Source organism: Eucalyptus grandis, chromosome 6 (assembly GCF_016545825.1).
Source record: "Eucalyptus grandis isolate ANBG69807.140 chromosome 6, ASM1654582v1, whole genome shotgun sequence".
In the NCBI taxonomy this organism is placed as follows: domain Eukaryota; kingdom Viridiplantae; phylum Streptophyta; class Magnoliopsida; order Myrtales; family Myrtaceae; genus Eucalyptus; species Eucalyptus grandis.
Window position 1 is genome coordinate 48,116,845 of NC_052617.1, and position 22,196 is coordinate 48,139,040.

Below are 22,196 nucleotides of genomic sequence, written 5' to 3' on the forward strand. Positions count from 1 at the left end.
ATTCAGCAAAATTAGAGATTTATTTGGCGGATTTTTTTATAATAAATTAGAGATGCAAGGATATTAATGAAAATCCATATACATAATTAATGGTGACACATCGATCTAAAGAGAGTAATATACATATTTTTTATGATAAATGCGAATAATGTATTGTTGGTCAATTAGGAGTTGCCCGATGAATGTGATTTGCAGTTTCTACATGCGATTATGTGGTTATCTAGTTATTTAATTTGATTACGCAGAAGAAATGCGATCCAAATTCAAGAGAAATGGGGGTGAAACTAGGCTGAAAAGACCTTGCCAAGAAAGAGCAAGTACTGAACTGCAAAATTAATGAATTCGAGGGGTCGATAGTGCAATTTTCTTTCCATTGGTAAAATAAGAAAATTTGTCGCGGCTGAGGAAGAGCTTGTTGATCTTTAACGCGTCGATACAGCGAATGTGGTATGAGCTATGTTAGTTTTTTCACGTACAGGCGTCCGACTAAAAGATAGAGAATAGCAAAAATTCTCCATTCGCTTGAAATAGAATCTTTCGTCAGCTAGTGCTTTTTCCTAATATTTTTATTTCGAGAAGGGAAGTTGGTCTTTTTCAATTAGTTGCGATGTTCCATAGAAAAGATTGAAAAGGAAAGACGTGGGGGTCCGCTGCTCGATTCGATGCATCTGAGGTATTCTCGATGCATCACAGGACGGACCTGATTAACGATGCATGACTTCCCTACAGACACGGCGAAGGTTAAACGGAAACATCCTAACCGGATCTAAAGTAGTTTTCACGTCCGCGCGCCATCGCTTTGAGCGAGGTGGATGTTGTCGCATGTTTCTTTCGTTATCAATGTTCTTGTAACAGCGAAAGATCGTGAGATTTTGGAAAATGCAAGGGTACCTACAGCGGCAGTAGCATAAAGGGAAATTATAAAACAGGTCCTCGCACTATTATAGGAACTCGGTTTTGGTCCACGAACTACATTTCTAATACATTAAGTCCCTCTACTTATTTGCGTCGGCAACTTAAGACCGAAATTCAGCTTTTCATCTAAGTGCGGATGGAATATGTTGAGTCAACACCGACAAATTCACAAATGACTTCCGGATCGTTTACGCTTTCGGTCATCATACTCTTAAGAATATTTTATTTAAGTCCATGTACCTTATTTTAGTTATAAAACTAGTACTTAAATCGTTCTTCCAATAATAACTTGATTTCTTTTGTCGCGTCTTTATCAGAAATGTAATGAAACTGTCCATTCGAAACCAATTATTAAGTGGTGATTTTGATTGATGGCCCCATAAGAACTAATTCCATCAAATGCAAAAATCTTAACATCCACATTTTTAGTACAGATTCATCTACTTTTTGGGAAAAAGAAAAGAACATTTATAAATAAATTTTTACCACAAATTTAAGTCGTTATTTTATTGCTAAAATATTTTAGAAAGTTTATAAGAACCCACCAAATTATAGTCTCATTAATGACTCCACATTACATTATTTATAAAGGCCTGACGAAAATATTCCTTTCGTGTTTTGACCAAAAATTAAATTTTGTTCTTAAGTTGTGTTGGAGATAAATTGATGAGACGAAATTTTTTACAGGGATCGAAACTGAATTCTGTAATAGCACAGGAAACGATTTTTGTAATTTTCCAAAAGGAAAATGACAATGCCGCGTGAAGGAGCAAAGCAACATTTCATTCAAACCCGGAATAGGAAAAGAGTGACAAAATAGGAAGTTTTGCCGTCCAAGAGTAACAAGGCCATCAAGAGCATATGGGTCCAGGAAGCCTGCCAAACCCGGAATAGCACATGGCAGATGCAATACCAGACTGGCATGTGCTGTGCGCGCGCGATTCGTTCAGTGTCCACGCTTTTTGAGTATGAGATTTGCACCGTCTAAGCATGTCCTGTCCCGCAAAGAAAACATGGCCAGTGCAGATGTCATACGCAAGAGTTCCATTAGCTGTTACATTCACCGCGAGCTTTGACAATTTGACAAAGAAAGCTGAGCTAAAGGGCCGCTCGAATACCGATCTTTGTAACTTGATATTGGCTTGCATTGTTGGTGGGTAACATGCTATCAATATAAAGTTTCATAGCTGCTGAAAACTGCCATAAAGCTCATTCATCCCAATTCTGTGACTTTGTTTTAGTCATCTGCCAAATAATCTTTCGCCACCCTTCAAATAAATTACAATGTAACGATGACAAGAATGGAGAGAGCGTCCACATCCAGAGCGAAAATTTACAACATGCACCAATTAGCCTACACAGGAATGTCTAAAGCGGCTATAGTGCAGTAGTGGACGCAGTGGGCGGCAGCCGGAGAACTTGCTGGAGCATTCTAGCTGCAAGACGCTGTGTAATTCCACCAGCAACACGCCCTCCTAAGCTGCGGGCTTCAGGCTCTTGAAGGACCTGGTCAGAACATGCTTTACGAATTAGCTTACGTACTCATCCTAACCTAAGTTACATTTCAGCAGCTCTGTCCAACAAATCATGGGTTACAACTCATGATTCAGCAACCTGACTTTGACTCCCAATTAACCACTTCTACTGAGAATAATATCAGGCATGTCACAGCACTTTCTTCTAAATGAGAATGACTTCAGACACTCACAGTGGGCCAAGTGGGGAAATTCCAGTGTTAAACCAAGAGGACAGCATCACAACCGTGATTTTGGTTTGGTTTGACTGTGGCTTAAGCTTTTGACGCTAGCCATACACTTTGAATATGGAAATCTCTGGCTTTCATTTTGTAATTCATCTCAGCATTTTATATTTGTATTCAACATTCTATCTATATATATATACATATTAGAATGCTCTAGTGAACTAAAAGCCATATGTGAAAGCCACTTCCCAGCTTCTTTCTTTTATAGCAGATACTAAAGATGGGGACAAAGGATAAAAGGAAACCCACCCTCCCAATCCCAAAGGCCAGGAACATCACTACTTAATCAGCAAGGTAATTTGTTCACGCAAAGCATTAGTAGTGGACTTGTCATGAAAGTTTAATTTCACAAGATAAGATGAATTCCTAGCACCAGTAGTACTTAAAGTCTTACTTGCAGAATAGGTTGTAGAAGGTTCGGATCAAAACTTTGAGAGGTTCTCAGAAGTCCCCATATCCTCATGACTTGATCCCTGAGATCTATCATGCTTTTCAGTTCTTCACCATTCATCACGAGAGGTCCATTAGCATTCCCGTTGAATAATAGACTCCGCATAAATGCAGGAGCAGAATTATATCCATCAATAACTGAACCAAGGACAATAGCTTCTGTTACACAAACAGACTCCTTTGCCACCAAAACCCGCAATTCTTCCCCATCAGGGCCCAATAACAGCTTCAAAACTGGTTGCAAAGCATCTTTTGCCGAAAAGTCTCTATCTTTTCTACCTTGTTCAAGTAAGTTTTCAAGTCTATTCCACCTGCAAAAGAGTATCATTTCTTGTCAATGTCCAAAAAATATAATAACGCTTGTCACATAAAACAAAGATAGCAGCAGTTACATGCCTAAACCTCCCATCCTTGAACAGCAACTCGATAAGAGCATCCCTCAGATACGGATTTGGATCAGTGAGAAGCCTCTTAGCAAAATAAGGATACGAAGCAGCCAGCACCTTGAAGTTAGGATCAGCATAAAGTGCTAAACCTTCTAGCACGGTAAGGGATCTCAATATCAAAGCATAATATGCAGGCACTGCAGAGACATGGTCATGTCAAAAAGTCAGACTTGCAAACTTCCATGCAAAGAGAAGAAAAGCAGACATTCTCTGTTGGCTGTTATAAAATATAAAAAAAGGGACATATATAAAATAAGGGCTATGTTAACGTGATTGCCCCCAGGGCATTTGGTAAGCATAAGTATGTTTCGTTTTCCAAAGCACTGATCACACAAAATACAAGTAAAACGCTGTATTGAAAAACTGCAAACTTTCTCCATATAGTGCCTTAACTAGTGCCTATGCAACCATTAACAAAATCCATTAAATGAATTATTGTTGATTTATTTGTCCCCAATTGGAAAAATCTTCAAACAGTAGCAACCAGTAACCGAGGTAGTTGAAAGAGGCACAGCTTGAGTTCAAGGTCCATTAAAAGCAGAATGCAGATGCAGAAAAATCAATAGAGGCACAACTCACCATTGAAAGGATACTGATACAAAACAGCGCCCAAGCCATCAACTAAGGTTTTGAAGTTCAATTCACTGACAGTTGCATTAAGCGCATCATCAAAAAAGTTCCGAAGAGCCGGCACAATTGGGGCTACATCCACATCAGGTGCGAGAAAATCTAGAGCATAGTAGTCACGAGCCATAGCTTCATAATCCCGATTAACAAGATGAACCACATGACCGATTATAGCCAACCTTGCGTCCTCCGGGGTCTCACTCATCATCCCAAAATCAAGAAAAGCAAGTTTACCATCAGGTGTCGCCAAAAGATTACCAGGATGAGGATCTGCATGAAAATATCCATACTCAAGCAGCTGTCTCAGACTGCACTGAATGCCTGCATTCACCAAATCCAGAACTTTTAAACCTTGTCTCTCAATTGCTTCCTGCTCATTTAGTTTCACTCCATCCACCCAGTCCATTGTTAATACTTTGCCACTTGTATAATCCCAAAAAATATCAGGGACAAGGACATCTGCCTTGTCAGCGTACAACTTCTTAAACCTCCTTGCATTCTGCCCCTCCTGCAGACACCTGTCAAAATTAACAATCAAGCCCAACAAAATCTTATAGAAGGGCTTACCAAATCACACAATCGCAAAGAGATCTTTTGAACTAACTATACATCTTAAGAAGCAAGTACACCTTCGAGTTAAAGGCTAAATTTGAATGGTAGTGCGAGCATCTATCTATACCCTAGGTTCATAAGGAAGCTAACCTGCACGTAGTTGAGCTCCTGAAAAACTCTTCGAGCAAATTCATCAATAAGAGCAACAACATCACTGGTAATTATGTCAACGTATTTATTGATGAGAATTCCAAGACCTCTTATCAGGTAGAAGTCGAGTCCTATAGCTTCTTCAATACCTGGTCTTTGCACTTTTACAGCAACTAACTGATTAGAATATCGCAGCCGCGCTTTGTAAACTTGCCCTAAACTTGCTGCAGCTATTGGAGAAGGGGATATAGACGAGAAAATCGAATCAAGGGTCAGCCCCAACTCTTTCTCAATGCAGGCAAATGCTTCGGTATCTGGGAATGTGGGCAGAGCATCCTGTTGTGGTAAAAATAAAGGCAATAAATCATTAGCAAACTTGCTCTATCTCTCCATAGTCTTCCTCTATTATCCTATATTATCATACAAACAAACGAGATGTAGAAACTCCACTTTAATGATTTGAGATGTACGAACTCAACAAAATAATATGCTAACAATGTAAACAAAAATGCCCTCTCGATTCTAATGCAATCTTCACATCTGAATTGATATTAATGCATTACTCATGCACGCATAGAATTCAGGTCAATCGATTCTTATAAGGACTCGAGCAGTGCCACAGTAACACGTCTGTATAACCTCTCGATTCTAATGCAATCTTCACATCTGAATTGATATTAATGCATTACTCATGCACGCATAGAATTCAGGTCAATCGATTCTTATAAGGACTCGAGCAGTGCCACAGTAACACGTCTGTATGACATTAAGTGCAATCTCGGAGCACACAGATGCACATGTCCAGAGATGAAGCAGTACCTGAAGTTCAGAGAGCTCCTCCAAGTACTCGGGAGGGCAGAGATCGGGCCTCGTCGACAGCCCCTGTCCTATTTTAACGAAGGTCGGCCCCAATCTCGTAAAAATCCTTCTCAATTCAGCACCTCGCTTCCTCTTATTCTGATCAATCTGTCCATTGCTTTGATCCACCAACAGCTTAATCCCGAAAGAACCTAGCGAGACCAATATCTCCAGCGTTCTCCCCACCGCCTAGCGAAATTCAATTCCACTCAATCAACCAAACGAACCAGGATTTAATCTCTCCCACGAAACTTAAAAGCTACGCGCGTAAGCTCACAAAATACGCTCATAAGCACATAACATCCAGCATAAATTACAGCTTAGTCATCGGTAGAGAGAGACCTTGATAGGGCGAGAGCCATATCGGCGAGAGAGGAGCTCGGAAGAGTAAACGGTGGCATCGGCGGCGCGGGCCATGGCTCGAGCCTCGGCTTGGATGTCCTCAGCTCGGTCAACGCTCAGCACCGGCACGACCGCGCCGCCCCTGCCTCCTCCTCCTCCTCCGCCGCCGTCCCTGGCCTCCGGCTGACCCCGAGGCCTCGCCTCGACCAGGGCCGCCCTGGGAGCCGCCACTCTCGCCGCCGCTCTGCCTCCATGGACGGACCTCGGGACCGGAATCGGACGCCACGACGGCGAGGACACGGTGAAAGCACCGGCAGACATGGGCGGTTCGGTCCAATGGCGAAGGAAGCGACACGACGGGATTTCAGGATTGGACCATGAGATTTCTGCTTCCTCCCCTCGGTTTTTCAGAAGATTTTAGAGGGGTAGGGGAGCGACACAGGCTTCTCTATTATTCTGGCTGGTATTGCATGTACGCGTGTCCATTTTTAAGTGGCTGGTGGTAATTTTTCCCCTTTTTTTCATAATTTTTCTGCTCTGAATTTTTTCGGATTTTTCTTGTTTCGTGCAATTTTTTCCATTTATGTTCCGTCACGCTCCCAGGGACCCAATCTGCTCTCAGACCAAATAGGAGAGGGGGACAAAAACGAACCGGGATGCAAATTTTCACGGCCATTCGAACGTGGGACATCTCATCGTACTTTTCCCAAATAAAGAATAGATACTTTAGAATCGAAGCTAGAAGATGTAAAAAAAAAAAAAAAAATACCTGAATTTAAATTTTTGAGTTTTTGGAATCAAGTTCTTTTAATTCAGGCAATAGATAGAAAAACAAGCATAAAAGTAGCTTCCATTCAATTTGATTATATATTGTCTTTCTTTCAATAACGCTTCTCAAAAACATTCTCATCGCCTTTTATAATTCACCAATTTTCTTTAAATGAAATGAGCAGTAATCTTGAATTTGTACTGTGGAAATGAAGATGAAGGTGAAGAAAATGACTCTAGATACAGAAGAATCAGTGAATGAAACACTCGAATCACTTTACTTCAATAAGATTGTACTACAAAGCTTTCTGTGTATTATTGAACAACTATGAATACAAATCCTCTGTTCTTCCTCCCCTGTTTCTATCTCTCTATCTCAACATGTATCTGCTATTTGGTGCAGAGCATCCATGGATGATTTCTCTCACTCTTACTTTCTCCGCTTGATCTTCTCAGTATTCTTCTTCTTTGTCGAGGAAGAAGAAGACTTCTTAACAGAACAGAAAAACTGAATAAAGCTCATCAAAGAAAACAGAATACAACTAATTGTTTCTACATTTGTTTTCTCACTTTCAGCTGAATGACCGTACATGTGTTGGTTTAGATCTGTTATAACTCGGCAATCCATGTCAATCTTTATTTCAGGCTTCTTCTTCATTGATGTCAATCCATGTTTGTCTTCATCACGAGTTCTTCACCGTTGATCACCATCTCTTTGTTGCTTCTCTGTCTTTTGTTTTTCCACACATGTTCTTCCTCTTCCTTTATCAATATTCTCTGCTGAATTTATAGTAACTGCTGATTGAGAAGACTCAGTTCCTTTATATTTAACATGTACTATACAATTGACGTTGCAAATACATATGCACCAAGCATGTTCCAATAAGTTTGGGTGTTATCGTGGAAACCCGGACCGATGACACCCATCAAACAGTGGAATCATCCATAGTTGCTGGAAAAAAATAATTTTAAAGAAATCATATTTACTGACAAAAAAAGAAAAGAAGGAAGAAATTATATTTTATCACACACTAGCAGTGCACCTAATGAAAATCGCAAAACAGGTATTAAAACCAATATGGATGGTTCTTTTCCCACTCATTATCAAAATTAGCAGGTGAATAGTAATTTTTCATATACTTTATTAAAATTCAATCTCGAATTTAAGATAGGCTCTTATTATATGAGTTCGGGGCGGGATTGGCTGTCGTGAATCCACGTTCCGACGAGCGCGGGCACTCGAGAAAAACGTTTGTATTCGACACGTTGAACTTTCATTATTTTCTTACGTGAAGCACCACGCCATTGTCTGCCGAAGAGATCAAACGCGGCACGAAACGCCGTTCTGGCTTATTCTTTTTTCGGCGGCCCCAATTTGACTAGCGATGGAACCACCACAAGCGAGGAATGGCCGAGCTACCTTCCAGGAGATCTTCCTTCTTTTCCTTGAACTACAGGCGGATAATCCAGTCCGGGACAAGCGCAGACGAACAAACAGACAAAAGTAATTATCCATTTTGAAGAGGACAAATGGAAAGAAAATCAACAAGAAGTTCGGTGCTCCGGTGCAACTGCTCAGTGCTTACCACTCGTGGTGGGGACTCGGAGGTGGAGTCGCTTTCGGGTCGAGAGAAATCAAAGCTCAGCCGATCTTTTTCTTTGAAAAAATCTCACCCACAAAGACAAATTTATACACACACACACACACACACACAAAGAAAACAAACGAATATATTGACACTTTGAAAACTTGTTAAAAAGAAATGGCAAAGTTTACTAAAAACTTCATAAATCTATTGTACGTGTGCTAATTCGGCTTGTCAGTCAACAAAGGAAGAAAGAAGAAAAAAGATCAGAAAAAATTCCAACAATACAAAAAATTGCTTAAGTTAGCGCCGACTATATCAAAAAATTGCCCATACAAACTATAGTGAGAAATTGTTAAAAGGTTTATAACTAAATTGTTCAAATTAAAAAGTTTAAAATTAAATTAGTATTATACAATGGAATGATAATTATCCAACAAGAAATGTGTCTTAGAAAATTCGGAACGGGGTAATTATAACCTAAAATTCGTTCAAGAAAATGCGACCAAGTATTTCTATCAGCTTCATCTATTTTGAGTGACTGGAAAATTCCGACATGAATTTTTTGGACGGTTTCGAGGATAGATTTGTTCGGCGTCCACGTCGGCAAGTTTTTATTCGCTCATTCTCTTCGCCCCCTTCCCGTTCATCGCGAAAGCGTGGCAATCGCGCAATGGGCTTTTCGGCCCAAAAACAAAACCGCGGCTCACCTAGCTCGGAAGGCCCAAGTTCCAACCGGGCCCAGCTCAAGCGACCTCCACCACCCGTGACATTGAACATCAGTCGGAGAATCGACAAAGCACGACGCATCCGTCGCACTCAGCCCGAAAGAGCACCGACCCGAGAGACTGTGCATCCTCCCGCCGGCAAGAGTGGGGGCCGTTCCGATGGCGTCGTCCAGCAGCGGCCTCACGTTCAAGCTCCACCCGCTGGTGATCCTCAACATCTCCGACCACTACACCCGCGTCAAGTCCCAGCTCCACCCGCCACCCTCCGCGCACCACTGCGCCCCCGCCGCCGCCGATCCGTTCGCCCCGCCGGCCCCGGCGGCGGCCGATCCCCCGAGGGTGTACGGGTGCGTGATCGGGGTCCAGCGGGGCCGCACCGTCGAGATTTTCAACAGCTTCGAGCTCCTCTACGACCCCGCCACCCACTCGCTCGACCGCGCCTTCCTCGACAAGAAGCAGGAGCTCTGTTGAGTCCACCCTCCCTCATCCCCTCCCTAACTTTCGTTTCCCGCATCTGTTTATGATTGTCGACGGATGATGTTTGGGATTGTTTGCTTCGGTTGTGCGGACGGAAGGGTTAGGGTTTCGAGCTTAGTATTTTCTGATTTTTTTTTTCTTTTTGTATATTAATCGGCGACAGATAAGAAGGTCTTTCCGAATTTCTATGTGCTCGGATGGTATTCAACGGGGAGCGATGCCGAGGAATCCGATATGCACATTCACAAAGCTGTGAGTAATGATTTTGTAGTCCTCTAGTTGATAGTGATCTTCGCGTTTTGTATTGATCCTTGTGTTTGAGCCTTTGAGTTTGACATAGAGAGTGTCTTTCTCAGTGTTCGCTCTAGCATTTTAAGGAAATAAGGTTGGAAAGTCGCTGTCATGGAGTATTTCTAGTGATGGTTCGAGTCTGAAGTTGTAGACTTCAAATTCTCCAGTCGTAGTATGTAGTGCATTTTGGTGGTATCCTGAATGGTGGATATTTCATGTGATACTTATCCATCTTTTATCTTTTATTTATTTTTTGTGGTGGGACCCCTTTTCAAGTCAGTAGACGAAGCTCGCTTGCGAGCTGCAACCCCTGTCCAAGGAAATGTTCTCCACAGACAGATTCAAGTTTCTCTGTTTATCGTGTGTTGGGTGTCTAGATTACAAAATGATGATGGTTGGATGCACTTTCACTAGTGTTTCGCAAGTGTCAATTCATAAGGCTGATAAGATATATATGGCAGTTAATGGATATCAATGAAAGCCCTGTCTATGTTCTTCTCAATCCTTCAATTAATCATGCCCAGAAGGATCTACCTGTTACTATCTACGAAAGTGGTAAGTGACTTTTATGTCCTTTTCTGAAATTTCATTGATTGTCTTGTTATCGGTAGGGGAAATCTATTCTCATTTCTCACCAACGTAATGTCTGCCATTCCCCATTCTCACCATGTGAGTGTTCAGGTGCATTGGCCAGAGGATATATTTCCTCTTTGCCTTCTCGGTATTTAGTGTTTTAGTAGCATTTTATACATGAAAGAGGCAGGTTTTTATCACAGTCAGGAGTCTAGGATATTCTTAGATTTCTTTAAAAAAAAATAATAATAATTGTTCTGGGAGAGTTTTGATACCATGCCTTAAGGACCATTTTTCGGAACATTTGCTTCTGCTGTTTTCGTGGCAGACTATCTAAGAACATTTCTTGCTACTCTAATGTTTACCGAAACTTTTTAGTTGATTTATTTCTCACAACTAACAACACTAGATGATTTTTCCTGTATATTGGATGGTTATCTACACAACCATAGAGCTGCATGTCATAGATGGGATTCCACAACTTATATTTGTCCGAGCTAGCTACACCATTGAGGTATGTCTGTTTATGTTGTTGTGCATCAGATATTTTTCTACTTGTTCTGACCGAGGATAATTGAATTGTTTGTTCCTTTGTTTAAAGACGGTAGAAGCAGAAAGGATATCGGTCGATCATGTAGCTCATCTAAAGCCATCTGATGGAGGTACAGCGGCAACTCAGTGTAAGGACTCATCGCCCGGTCCATTATCTAACATCATCTGCACGATACACACCACGACTCCCCTCCCTCCCAAAAACCGAGAGCAAAAGTTATAAGGCGGAGGAGAAAGAGAGGGCTTCTCTGTGGATAAGAGTACAAATAAGCATGATAATAGCACTCACGCTTTCTCTCTTATTTCACTGAAGGAAAAAAGAACTAAATCCCACATCTTTTTTGGCATGTGTTCTTCTGCAGTGGCTGCTCACCTCACGGGAATTCACAGTGCCATCAAGATGCTGAATAGCCGAGTTAGAGTGCTTCATCACTACCTTCTTGCAATGCAGAAAGGTATGTAGTGTTAAAGAAGTTTGAGGGGCCCCCCTCCACAAAGTTGCAGCCCACCTACTATTGAATGTGACAAGAGAATGAATGAATGTAATTTGAAAGAGATGACGAGTATTCTAATGACTTTCTCATTAGCCAAGTTTATGCCCTACCAGAATATTTCTTGCACACATGGAAAAACAGACGAACCAATTGCTACCATCTCCATATCCTATGTATCCTCTGAAATGTGGCTTCTGTTGCTTCAATGTAAAGTGGATTTCTGCATAGAAGACGTGTATCTACTGTCTATGGGTATGACTAGTACAGCTTAGAGTATGTACTGATTGCACTTGCAGGTGAGATTCCTTGTGAAAATTCTCTGCTGAGACAAGTATCTAGTCTTCTCAGAAGATTGCCAGCTATTGAATCAGGGAAATTTCAGGACGACTTTTTGATGGTAAGTTTTCTGCTTAGTTTAACATGCCCTGAAGTTGAGGTTTTCTATTTTCCTTTTTAAATTACTTTTTATATGTTAGTTGCTGAGTGGTTTTATTTTCACTTTCTTCCCTAAAATCTTCTCCAATTTGCTAATCTTCCAGGAGTACAATGATACGTTGCTGATTACTTACCTGGCCATGCTCACCAACTGCTCAAGGTATGAACAAACTTTTGAATTACTTACTTTGGACTCATAATGAGTATGTTTGGGAGTCACGATTTCAGAGGAAATACTGTGCTGGACCATCTTCTGGGTGATAAGGCTTTGTTCGGACAGGAGGATTGTGTATATAAATCAAACCATACATGTCATATGCCTGAAAGCTTATGTAGTGATACAAGTTATTAGCTGAATCTGGAAGATTCTATAAGTTGGAATTTTCATCAGGAACAATTTGACGTGGATGACATCTCCCTAATATTTGACTTTTTGTGCAATCTACTTGTTAGAAATTGCTCCTAGCAGATATGGTGTTGGAAAACCTTCTCCAATGTTTAGCCTTTAGCAACACAATGCATTTTTCACAAGGTTTCAAGTTAGTCTGTCCGTAGGAAGCCTAGGAACATGATAAACCTTGGGTACAGGTCAGCTAAGCTTTTGGGAAAGTAACAAAATTAAGAGCTTTCTTTTGTGAATTTACTTAATTCTGGTTTGTGTGCTTTCTAAGGTGCACAGACAAATTGATAATGATTGGATTGATATTAACTTGTCAATGTGTGTGTTTGCTCCCAACATTGTGAGGATTCATTTCAGAAACTCAGATAATTCTTCTTCTCTTTGCAGCACAATGAACGAACTAATTGACAAATTCAACACCGCTTATGACAGACACAGTAGGAGGGGAGGAAGGACCCCTTTCGTTTGAAATATTCCTTGTTTCTCTTGGACCGATTGATTATGGTTCTCCATCTGTCCCGGCATTGTGCTTGATTTGTGGCGTACTGTCAAAGTCTAGGCTTGTGCATGACGCAAGCAATCATGGCTAACGCATATCGAGTATGTTTCAACCAAGGCCCATACCGCATAGAAGATGGGATCAGGGAGATGAAATCGAAATCTGATAGAAATCTTTATACATTTGCACTTTACTAAGGTTCTCTCACTATTTGCTTGGGTTGTTCGGTCCTCCTGGGCATTTTCGTAGTTCCTGGGGCTAACGATAGTGAAATGGGGAACCTTGCTAAAAGATTTTCATAATTTACAGGCATGTTTTGACCTTTGGTGTTGCCTTGAGATGATGTTCTGGTATAGCTTTTAGCGTCTTGTAGTGATTCTATATGTTTTTTTTTTTGGTAAGAGTAGTGATTCTATATGTTAACTTAATGGATTTTGAGCTTTGGCGCCAAACTTGTCTACTTGGATCCTGTATACGGCTCATGCGTTCGCTTCTATGTTCCATCTCTTTTATTTAGTAACTTTGTTAACTTGCTGGATAAAGGGTCAAATTCTTGTAGGCCTTGGAGAATGTCAACTGGTTGATATTTGTATATAAAACAAAAGCAGTGTGATTCGTACAAATAAACAAATGTGGACAAACTTCATTTTCGTTTTATTCCAGCTCTCATTGGGAGTGTTTCGCAACATTCAGCACGTAACAACAAACTTGAAGTTCTTGCCCATCGGCTTTGACCACTCCCAAATGCGGAATCAATGAGAGAAGATAACAAATTGGCAAAGTTAAATTTCTTGTCGAATCATGCTCCCTTGAAAATGGTCTCTTTAAGCTTCAAACAGACAGTTCGGTTTTGGCGACGATAACCCCATCACTATCTGCATACAACCATTCGCCATCGCGGATCAGCGTGCCGGCGACGTAGACAGGGACATGCTTTTCCCCGACCCTTTTCTTGCTCGATTTCAGGGGATTCGAAGCCAAGGCCCTAACGCCAATCCCGCACTCATTGATCTCGTCCACGTCTCTAATGCAGCCATTCACAACAATCCCAGCCCATCCCATGTTCTGAGCCAACTGTCCCATGTTCCCACCCACCAGTGCACATCTCAAGCTTCCTCCGCCATCGATGACCAAAACTCTCCCTTCACCTCTGGTTTCGAGCAGCTCCCGAACCAGGACGTTGTCCTCAAATACCTTGACAGTGACAACAGGACCCGAGAACGTTTTCTTCTGACCATATATCTGGAATACAGGATGCAGCACGCGCAGGTCGCCGCTTGCTACGACTGACGCGTTTGAGTCGCAGACTTCGGCTGTTGCCAGAGAAGCCATTGTGTTATCCTGCACTATTGGTTGGTTAGTTCTAGGAAATCGACGATCCAAATATATTTCACTGAATCCCCTGAACAGAAAGCCGATAGTCGAGAAAAACACCAACAATCCACTATAGCTTTCACTGAATTCCCTCAGCAGAAAGCCAAAAAGATATGGACCTATGGTGGAACAGTCGCGTTCCTCTTTATCGCACCAGTAGAATATCCATTACCAGACTGCCTACATCATGCATCAATCTATAGGAATACCTATGTGATGCGTTCATGACCTCAAACGACTTGTACATTTGCACATTCTGCAGACTAATGCATTGGACGTTATGTTTCCTGGAGGAGATGAGGAAAATAGCTAATGCACACCTAAGCTTACGCCATGAGATCTGCATAGAAGTTGCAGCTGCAACAAACACTAAGTACATTTATGCTAGTGATGACGTTTTTGATTATTATATCTGTATTGTACCGCACGAATCAAGAAATTTCAGAGCCATTGAAGGGATTATTCGTTCAACTTTAAGTGTTTAGAGGATGATTTCACCCCAAAAGCCATTGAACTTTTATTTTTATTTCTTATTGGTCGTGGCCATTGAACTAGTTCAGTACTACCATCAAACCTATCTCATTAATTATTGCATCCTTTTCTGTAAATCCCACATCATTTGCCACGTAATAGGTAAGGTTCATATGTTGACCCCTCGAGAACGCGACAGCTAATTGCCATATGATCTCTGAAGCATTTGTCAGAATTTTCAAGAATCACTTTTTCAGTAACACGAGTTTCTGCACAGCCACAACTCGCAATACTCACATTTGTTAATGAGATTTATCGAATTCAAGTTTTGGAAGACAGCAATCAGGCAGTTAGCTAACATCAATAGAACAGAATAAATGAACTACAAAGTCAACGATAATGACACTGGAATCCCTTGCCATCTGTTTGATGAGCGTTATCAGATGCGGTTGCAAACTCATCACCACGGGAGTATATCCTAAGGCATCTATCCATGGATGACACCGTCGCTCGGTCTCTCGTGAGCATGTTCAACCGGTAAATTCCTCCTAATTTTCTTTAGGGCGAGTGGCTCGAGCTAAACCGGGACAAGATAACGAGTAACAGTATCAATCTTGTTTTTTAATTATCCGGAGTCAACGTCCCACGTAAGTTGGGAGTTGAGCAGTAAGCCGAGGTAGACTGAAATCATATCATGACGCCACAGAAAACTTCTGGAAAAACCAAAAAAAAAAAAAAAATAAAAATAGTGCTTCCCCACGACGAAAACAAATCAAGAGACCACCCGTGAACCCGACTAGAAAACGCAGGAATGAAACAGACAAAGTACAGACACTTGTTTAATTCGAGGCTTAACGATCCATCCCCGTAAACTAATAAAAGGCGACAAGGAACGACTAGATTCATGCATTTGCTCTATGGAACTCTCCATCGCAATATTAATCTGGTCAAAAGATCACATTTTTTTTTTGTTCTTTATAATACCATATCAGAGAGGCCAACTAACGCTTCTAACCCATCCTCAGGTTCCGATTAAACAAAACCATCAAGATTTGACTCTGTTTTAAACTCCACCGAACAGAACTCTCGCACACGCAATTTTAAAGAAATTCTTCCTTTCTAACAAAGAATCCGATGCTACTAACAAAGCGAAAAATCAGCAAGGATCCACGAAGGAGTACGGAAAATATTAATGAACTCGAATGCTGAGCGAAGCTAAGGAGATAACAATACAGAATAAGAAAGAATAGAAAAAGAGAAAAGAAAGAACGGGGGGGCTTACACGGTGAGCCAGTGAAGAGAACCCAGAAGGGGAATTGGTGGAGCACGTCTGGACTGCTATGGCGCTGTCAGTATGGAACGCGGATAAGCCTTTGGGATTCACTTATTTAATGGATGAAAAAGTTGGCTGAAAAAGGCGATGACAAAGCGAGGGGGAGTGTTCGTGTTATCAAAATTGGCGGCGGGAAGCAGCGGAGAAGGAGAAGAGTCGACCATGGTTTCTGTGCCGCCGCTGACATGGTCTGCAACGTAATCCGCGCCGAGTGGGAAGTTTTGCTGCAAGGGGGGGTGGCCTTTCCGGGTCCTTTCCCAGAAGAACAGTCTTGATAAGTGTGCCGTCGCACAACACTTGCCAAGCTTTATTTATCACAGTTTGGAAACAAAAAAAGTTATATATATTTATCTAGAAAAATTTCAAAAAAATAAAAAATATCATCATTTTTTTTTAAATAAAGATTCGAAATAAACCTTATTTCAAATAAAAGCCTAAAAAGTTTGGGTTCTTTCAAATAATGACCCGACATTTCCAGTCACAATTGGTTAGAGATTTTAACCGGTGAAAAGCATTTTCATCCAAAATTTCTTTTCTTTTTCTGTTTTTTCCTTTTTTCTTTTCCGACATGAGGCCACCCTCGCTAGAGCTAGAAAGGGCTAGCCTTCTTTGGGGCTGGCGAGGACCGACCTTGCAGATGGCCAAGAGGGGCGGCCCCAGGGCAAGAGTCGAGCAAGGCAACCCTCGCTTGTGACTGATGTGGGTGTGACCAACATGGGTGGCCCTCGCCCAACCCTCTGTGAGTATCGCTAGTGGCTGGCCAGCCACCGGTGAAGAAGAAGAACTAGAAAAAAGGGTGAGAAAAAAGGAAATAGAAAAGAGAAAATGGTAAATGAAGAAAATACCATTGACCGTCGGAAAATTAGGCTATTATTCGAAATAGATATAACCACTTTAAGCCATTTTTTGAGAAAATAATGGCACTTCGGGCCCTTATTTGAAATAAGGTCCACTTCATACCCTTTATAAGAATTTTCTCTATTTATCCAAAGCATTTCACTCTTTCAAAACATGTTAATTTTTTATTTTCAAAATATGACAACAATAATTTTAACTAATCTTGGGAGAACAGTCGTTAATCGAGCCCTTTTTGAATATAAATTCATATTAAGGGTGCATATGTTTTTTCTTTTTTTTTGTCTAAGGGGTGTGTTTGTTTAAGTGAAGTATTTTTCATGGATTATTCTTTTAAACCTTCACGCATTTGATGTGCTAAAAATGATTAGTTAACGGAAAATAATATATATTATTTTATCATGAAGTTTCCTCTAAAGTAAGATATATCGGTTTTAGTGCAAAAAAATTCTACCAATTAATTTTCTAAACTTTCATGTGTTTGGTATACTGATGAATAACTAGTCAACGGAAAACAATTTATGATTTTGATAAATAAAAAAAGAAAAAAACCATTTATGATCAAAGAAAATATGCATTCTTAAAGTTAGAAATATCCTGAAAAATGAAAGCATTTTCCTGAAAAATGACTTATCGAAAGATGTTTTCCTTAATTTTAAAATTTTCCTCAAAATAAGTTTTCCAAATTAGTAATTAGTTTTTGAGCACCATGCGTGTGTCACGGCTCGAAAGAAAGCATGTACAAGAGGTTTCTCGACCACGGGCGTGACACATTAAAGACCCTCGGTCAGCCCGTGACACGTGCATGACTACCGTTATGTGATTTTTAGAAGAGTAAGATGTTAAGATATGCAAAACTTCATTAAAACCATGCATAGAGCAAATACATGCAATTATGGAATGTAGAAGTAGAGGAGGAGAGCAATTGTTGTCTGATGGGCACGTTAAAGGAGGAAAGAAAAATAAGTTTGGAATGTCAAAAGTGCTGATGATCGGTGTCTTTTCACTATAAAATCAACGACAATACGTAAAATATGTTTGATTTATTGAAGGGTTACTATAGTCGTTTCACAGCACGACACTAACTTTAAACGTAGGTATTCTAAAACACTACAATACTGGTCAGAGTTATGCGACTGTCCTGTAATACTGGTCGCGTGAAAAATTGCATCCTGTTTGAATTTGAGATTTTTCTTTTCTTGATAGCATTTTTGTACATGTCACTGCCACATGATAAATTTGTAACATAAAATAATCTTTCAATGATTCAGGGGCTAAAGACGAGTAATTCTTGTTTAGACTTGGATCCATGAACCACGCGTAACCAAAACCATTAGAACATGTGAGAATATGTGAGACTTGACTGATTAACAACTGAGATCGATTTACGCATATTGATTCAAGTTCAAGCAAGATTTTTTCCGAAGATAAGATAAGGTTATGAGAAAAGTGTTGAAAATGTCTTAGATCTATTACATCGGTGCCAATTTAGTCATAAACTTTTTTATTACACCAATTTAATTCTAAACCTTTTGACCTAATGTCAATTTAGTCATTCTAGTTAATTTTAGCCATATATTTTTAACATGAACACGTGCCACCGCACTAATGTGGACAATTTCTAAGAATATTTGAATGTTTTCTACTTTTATTATTATTATTATTTCATTTCTTATTCCTTTTGTCAATGACAAACCACAAGCGATACCTAGCATCGGCCATGACAGTCTGAGCTAGCCTAGGTCAGGCGAGAGTTGCCGTTGGTTGGCCTTACCCAAGACAATGGCAAAGCCAACCCTCGCCTAGCTAGGCCTCGCCTATAGCAAGCGACGGAAACCCTCGCCCCAATGAGGCCTACTCACCCTACCATGGCCGGTGGCAATCACTAGCAAAAGAAAGAATAAAGGGAAAAAAAAAATATATATATATATATATATATATAAGAAAACAAAAAAAAATGAAAAACAAAAAAATGCTAGGATATTATTAAATTTGTCAATGTCAACACCAACGGTACCATGTAGGCCAATGGGCGTCCATGTCATCAATATTTTCCCAAAATTAGCCAGAATGATATTAGGTCAAAAGATTTATGATTAAATTAACAGCAATACAATATATTTAAAACTTTTTAAACACTTTTCTGAAAGGTTGTGAAGACTATGTAGGCTAAGGCCTAACAAATTAGGCTCGACTTTCTCGGCTCAATTTGTTGCCCTAGCTCGAAAAATCCAAACCTTAATTACTTGGTTTGGGCTTTAACCCGAATTAAACTTCAAAACTCTAATATATGACCGACGAATAGCTAACATAAAAACAATTTTAAAAAATGTATAAATTTCATAAAAATAAATAAAATTCGCACTCCTCACCTTTAAAATAACACAATATTTGTGGCTCGTTCAAAGTCTAATAGTTAATTTATTATTTGTATAACTTTTATTAAGGTGAAGAAATGACAAATGACTAGCCTTTAAAATTTTCCAAACTAGATATATTTTTATTTATTTGAAAAAAAGGGGCCGGGGCAATTCGGGGCCGAGCATATTAAGACCCGGATCGGCCTGAGTGAAAATTATGTCACACGTTAGAATACCGGCCCGGTCATACTCAAGAGTCAAGCGCCGAATATTCGAGCCGGTTCAGTGCGATCCGGTTCGGGTTTTCGAGCTTTTTGGACTTTCCCGCACTTTCGGGTCGTTTGTGCAGTGTGGAAATGCGCACGTGATCCGGTAGGCCTGAGGTTAATTTATAGATGAGTCTCCAAAGCATAGTACCGTAGACTTAGAGCCCATTGGAGAATCGGAGATCCGTGGAACTTTTTATCTTTTGAGACTTGATTTTTCTTAAAATTGGAAAATCGAGATTATCTTTATAAATAATTTTTTTAACGAAATAAACGATGCCTACTTTGCACCCAACATAATTAATTACTTTCAGAATTCAAAAGTTGTCAAGTCTGAATTGAACACCATTTCTAATGCGCAAGGCTACAAGCCATGTAAAGAATCTCGAAAAAGCATATTGGGGTGAGTGGTTTTTTCTTATAGAACGCAGTAATCATTAAATTAAAATGATTTGCGTAAAATAAAGCTGAATATGAACCGAGATCGAGGAGCCGGGCATGTAACATAATGTGCATTTGGTTAGTTCACACATTTCGATTTGTAAAGAAAAAGCATTATATATGTCTTGAAATATCAATAATTAGGGTCACGTATACTTTGCCCCATGACGTTGGAATTAGTCTCGCCCGTTCCCAATCCCTTTACAATAAAAGAAAATTATATCATTTTATCCCAGTTACTCAACATCAATGGCAAGTCGCCACGTCAAAATCAGATTTATCCACTAATTCTGGGAAAAGTCTTGATTAATCTCAAATTCGCGCATGGTCCGTTATTTGAGCTGTTATGTCAACCTATGTATCATTACTTGTACTCTGCATTCTTAGGGGTGCATGACAAATTACAATTTATGTTCAAAAAACAATTTTTCTATTCCAATCTTGTTTTTTGAATAAAAATCTATTTGATATAATTATTTCATTTTTCTATTTCTGAAATAGTTTTTTATTCAAGAAATAGATTTGTAATGAAAATCATAAGTAAAAATTTTATACTTTTCCATTTTTGAAACATAATGAGAAATAAAAATTCATCTTATCATTCGTCCTTGCTATGAACCAGCCATCCATTTGTCACCGCCGACCGGGTCGCCCATTGTTCGCCTGGTCGCCGCCTGTCGGCTACCGCTCGCCGCCCGCCATCCGCCGGTTGCTTGTTGCCGTCTACTAGCCGGCTGACGTCCGAAAGGAATAAATTTTATGTTGTTATCAAACAAATTTTTATTTCTATAGTAGAAATTTTGTGTCGTTATTAAACGGGTATTTTTGCTGAGAAACTCATTTATAAATAGAAATAGAAAAATCGATTTCTCTTCTATAAATCAATTTTTGGCTAGAACACAAACCGGTTCCAATCCAACCATTCTAGTGAAATTTCTATTCACAAACAAGCAACAAACAATAGAAAACGTCACTTACTCTATTACATAGAGCAAAATGAAATATCATCTTTTGTTTTAATACATAGGTTTTGTTTGTTTTCCGGGAAAAAAAAATTGCTGGAACATATTTTAAAAGAACTTGTTTTCAAGAACAATGATTCATATGTTTGGCTGTATATTGTAGATAATATGAAATTCATCATTTTTAGTTTGTTAAAAAAGAATTATAAAACACGCATTTTAGAGAGTTTTGAGTTCAGCCCCATATCTTGGATTCGGTCGCTTAGGGCGCGCATGACAACCATTCTATTCTAGAAATAGTTTTTGGAACAGAAATAGATTTTTCTATTTCTATTTCTAGAAGAGTTTTTAAGCAAAAATAACCATTTGATAACGACACAAAATTTCTACTCTAAAAATAGAAATTCATTTGATAATGACACAAAATTTATTCATTTCAGACGGCGACGGACTGGCGAATAACGATGATGGACGGCGGCGGCGGCGGCAGCAGCGACCGGCAGCCGATGACTAGTAGCGATGGTAGTTGGCGACCGACGGCAGTGGCGGCGGCAGCGACGGGAGCCGGCAGGCGGCTGGCGACGGACGGACGGTGGTCGACGGCAACAAATGAAGGATTGGTTGACGAATAATAAGAAAAATTTCTATTTCTGATTTTTGTTCCAAAAATAGAAAAACATAATAAGTTTAGAAATAGAAAAATGTATTTAGTTTATCAAACGGATTTCTATTCCAGAAACAAGTCTGGAATAGAAAAATTGTTTCTAAAACAGAAATCAGAGGTTGTCATGCACCCCCTAAGGACCTAGGGTTAGGTTTCGAGTCGCAAGCCCAACCATACGGATCTAGGATCGGTGGCCTAGGACTCGAGCAAGGGCGGAATCCCAGCCTAAGTATCGGAGTTCGGTCGTATTTCGGAAGTGATTTGAATGATGCATAATAAGGATTATACTTTTGGATAGTCAATTTTTTGGGAAACAAACAGATCTTTATGGTCAAATGATTAATGATAACTAGCCTACACTATAATTAAGATGATCACAGTAGTATATCATCACGAGATGGACCAGAATGATAACTCATAATAGTTGAGATCATCATTTAGTAGTTTCGTAGATCATCGTTTCACGTATCCTATAAACATTTAATTAATTCCTAAACTATTTTTACTTTTCTTGTCTCCACTCATCACGCAAATTAGCAAAATGTTCCTCCACGAAGTAAATCCA

At 39.9% G+C, this 22,196-nt stretch overlaps 3 protein-coding genes across 3 annotated transcripts; 1 reads left to right on the forward strand and 2 right to left on the reverse strand.

The window, feature by feature from the left end:
* Window positions 1–2,078: 2,078 nt before the first annotated feature.
* LOC104452155 (protein ACTIVITY OF BC1 COMPLEX KINASE 3, chloroplastic) lies at window positions 2,079–6,521 on the reverse strand. The gene is made up of 7 exons (XM_039314286.1): window positions 6,103–6,521; window positions 5,722–5,949; window positions 4,903–5,238; window positions 4,153–4,708; window positions 3,524–3,710; window positions 3,072–3,438; window positions 2,079–2,421 (listed from the first exon to the last, which is right to left on the reverse strand). The coding sequence occupies exons 1-7, from the start codon at window positions 6,421–6,423 to the stop codon at window positions 2,293–2,295; spliced, it is 2,124 nt and encodes a 707-aa protein (XP_039170220.1). The 5' UTR covers window positions 6,424–6,521; the 3' UTR covers window positions 2,079–2,292.
* A 2,728-nt stretch (window positions 6,522–9,249) lies between these two features.
* Window positions 9,250–13,385, forward strand: LOC104450376 (COP9 signalosome complex subunit 6a). Its single transcript, XM_010064901.3, has 9 exons — window positions 9,250–9,650; window positions 9,825–9,913; window positions 10,414–10,507; window positions 10,978–11,039; window positions 11,127–11,205; window positions 11,440–11,532; window positions 11,868–11,968; window positions 12,111–12,166; window positions 12,794–13,385. The coding sequence occupies exons 1-9, from the start codon at window positions 9,344–9,346 to the stop codon at window positions 12,873–12,875; spliced, it is 963 nt and encodes a 320-aa protein (XP_010063203.1). The 5' UTR covers window positions 9,250–9,343; the 3' UTR covers window positions 12,876–13,385.
* A 114-nt stretch (window positions 13,386–13,499) lies between these two features.
* On the reverse strand, window positions 13,500–16,359 carry LOC104450375 (putative 4-hydroxy-4-methyl-2-oxoglutarate aldolase 3). Its single transcript, XM_018876152.2, has 3 exons — window positions 16,245–16,359; window positions 16,033–16,096; window positions 13,500–14,246 (listed from the first exon to the last, which is right to left on the reverse strand). Exons 1-3 carry the CDS (start codon window positions 16,268–16,270, stop codon window positions 13,737–13,739), a joined length of 600 nt encoding a protein of 199 aa, XP_018731697.1. The 5' UTR covers window positions 16,271–16,359; the 3' UTR covers window positions 13,500–13,736.
* Between the last annotated feature and the right edge of the window lie 5,837 nt (window positions 16,360–22,196).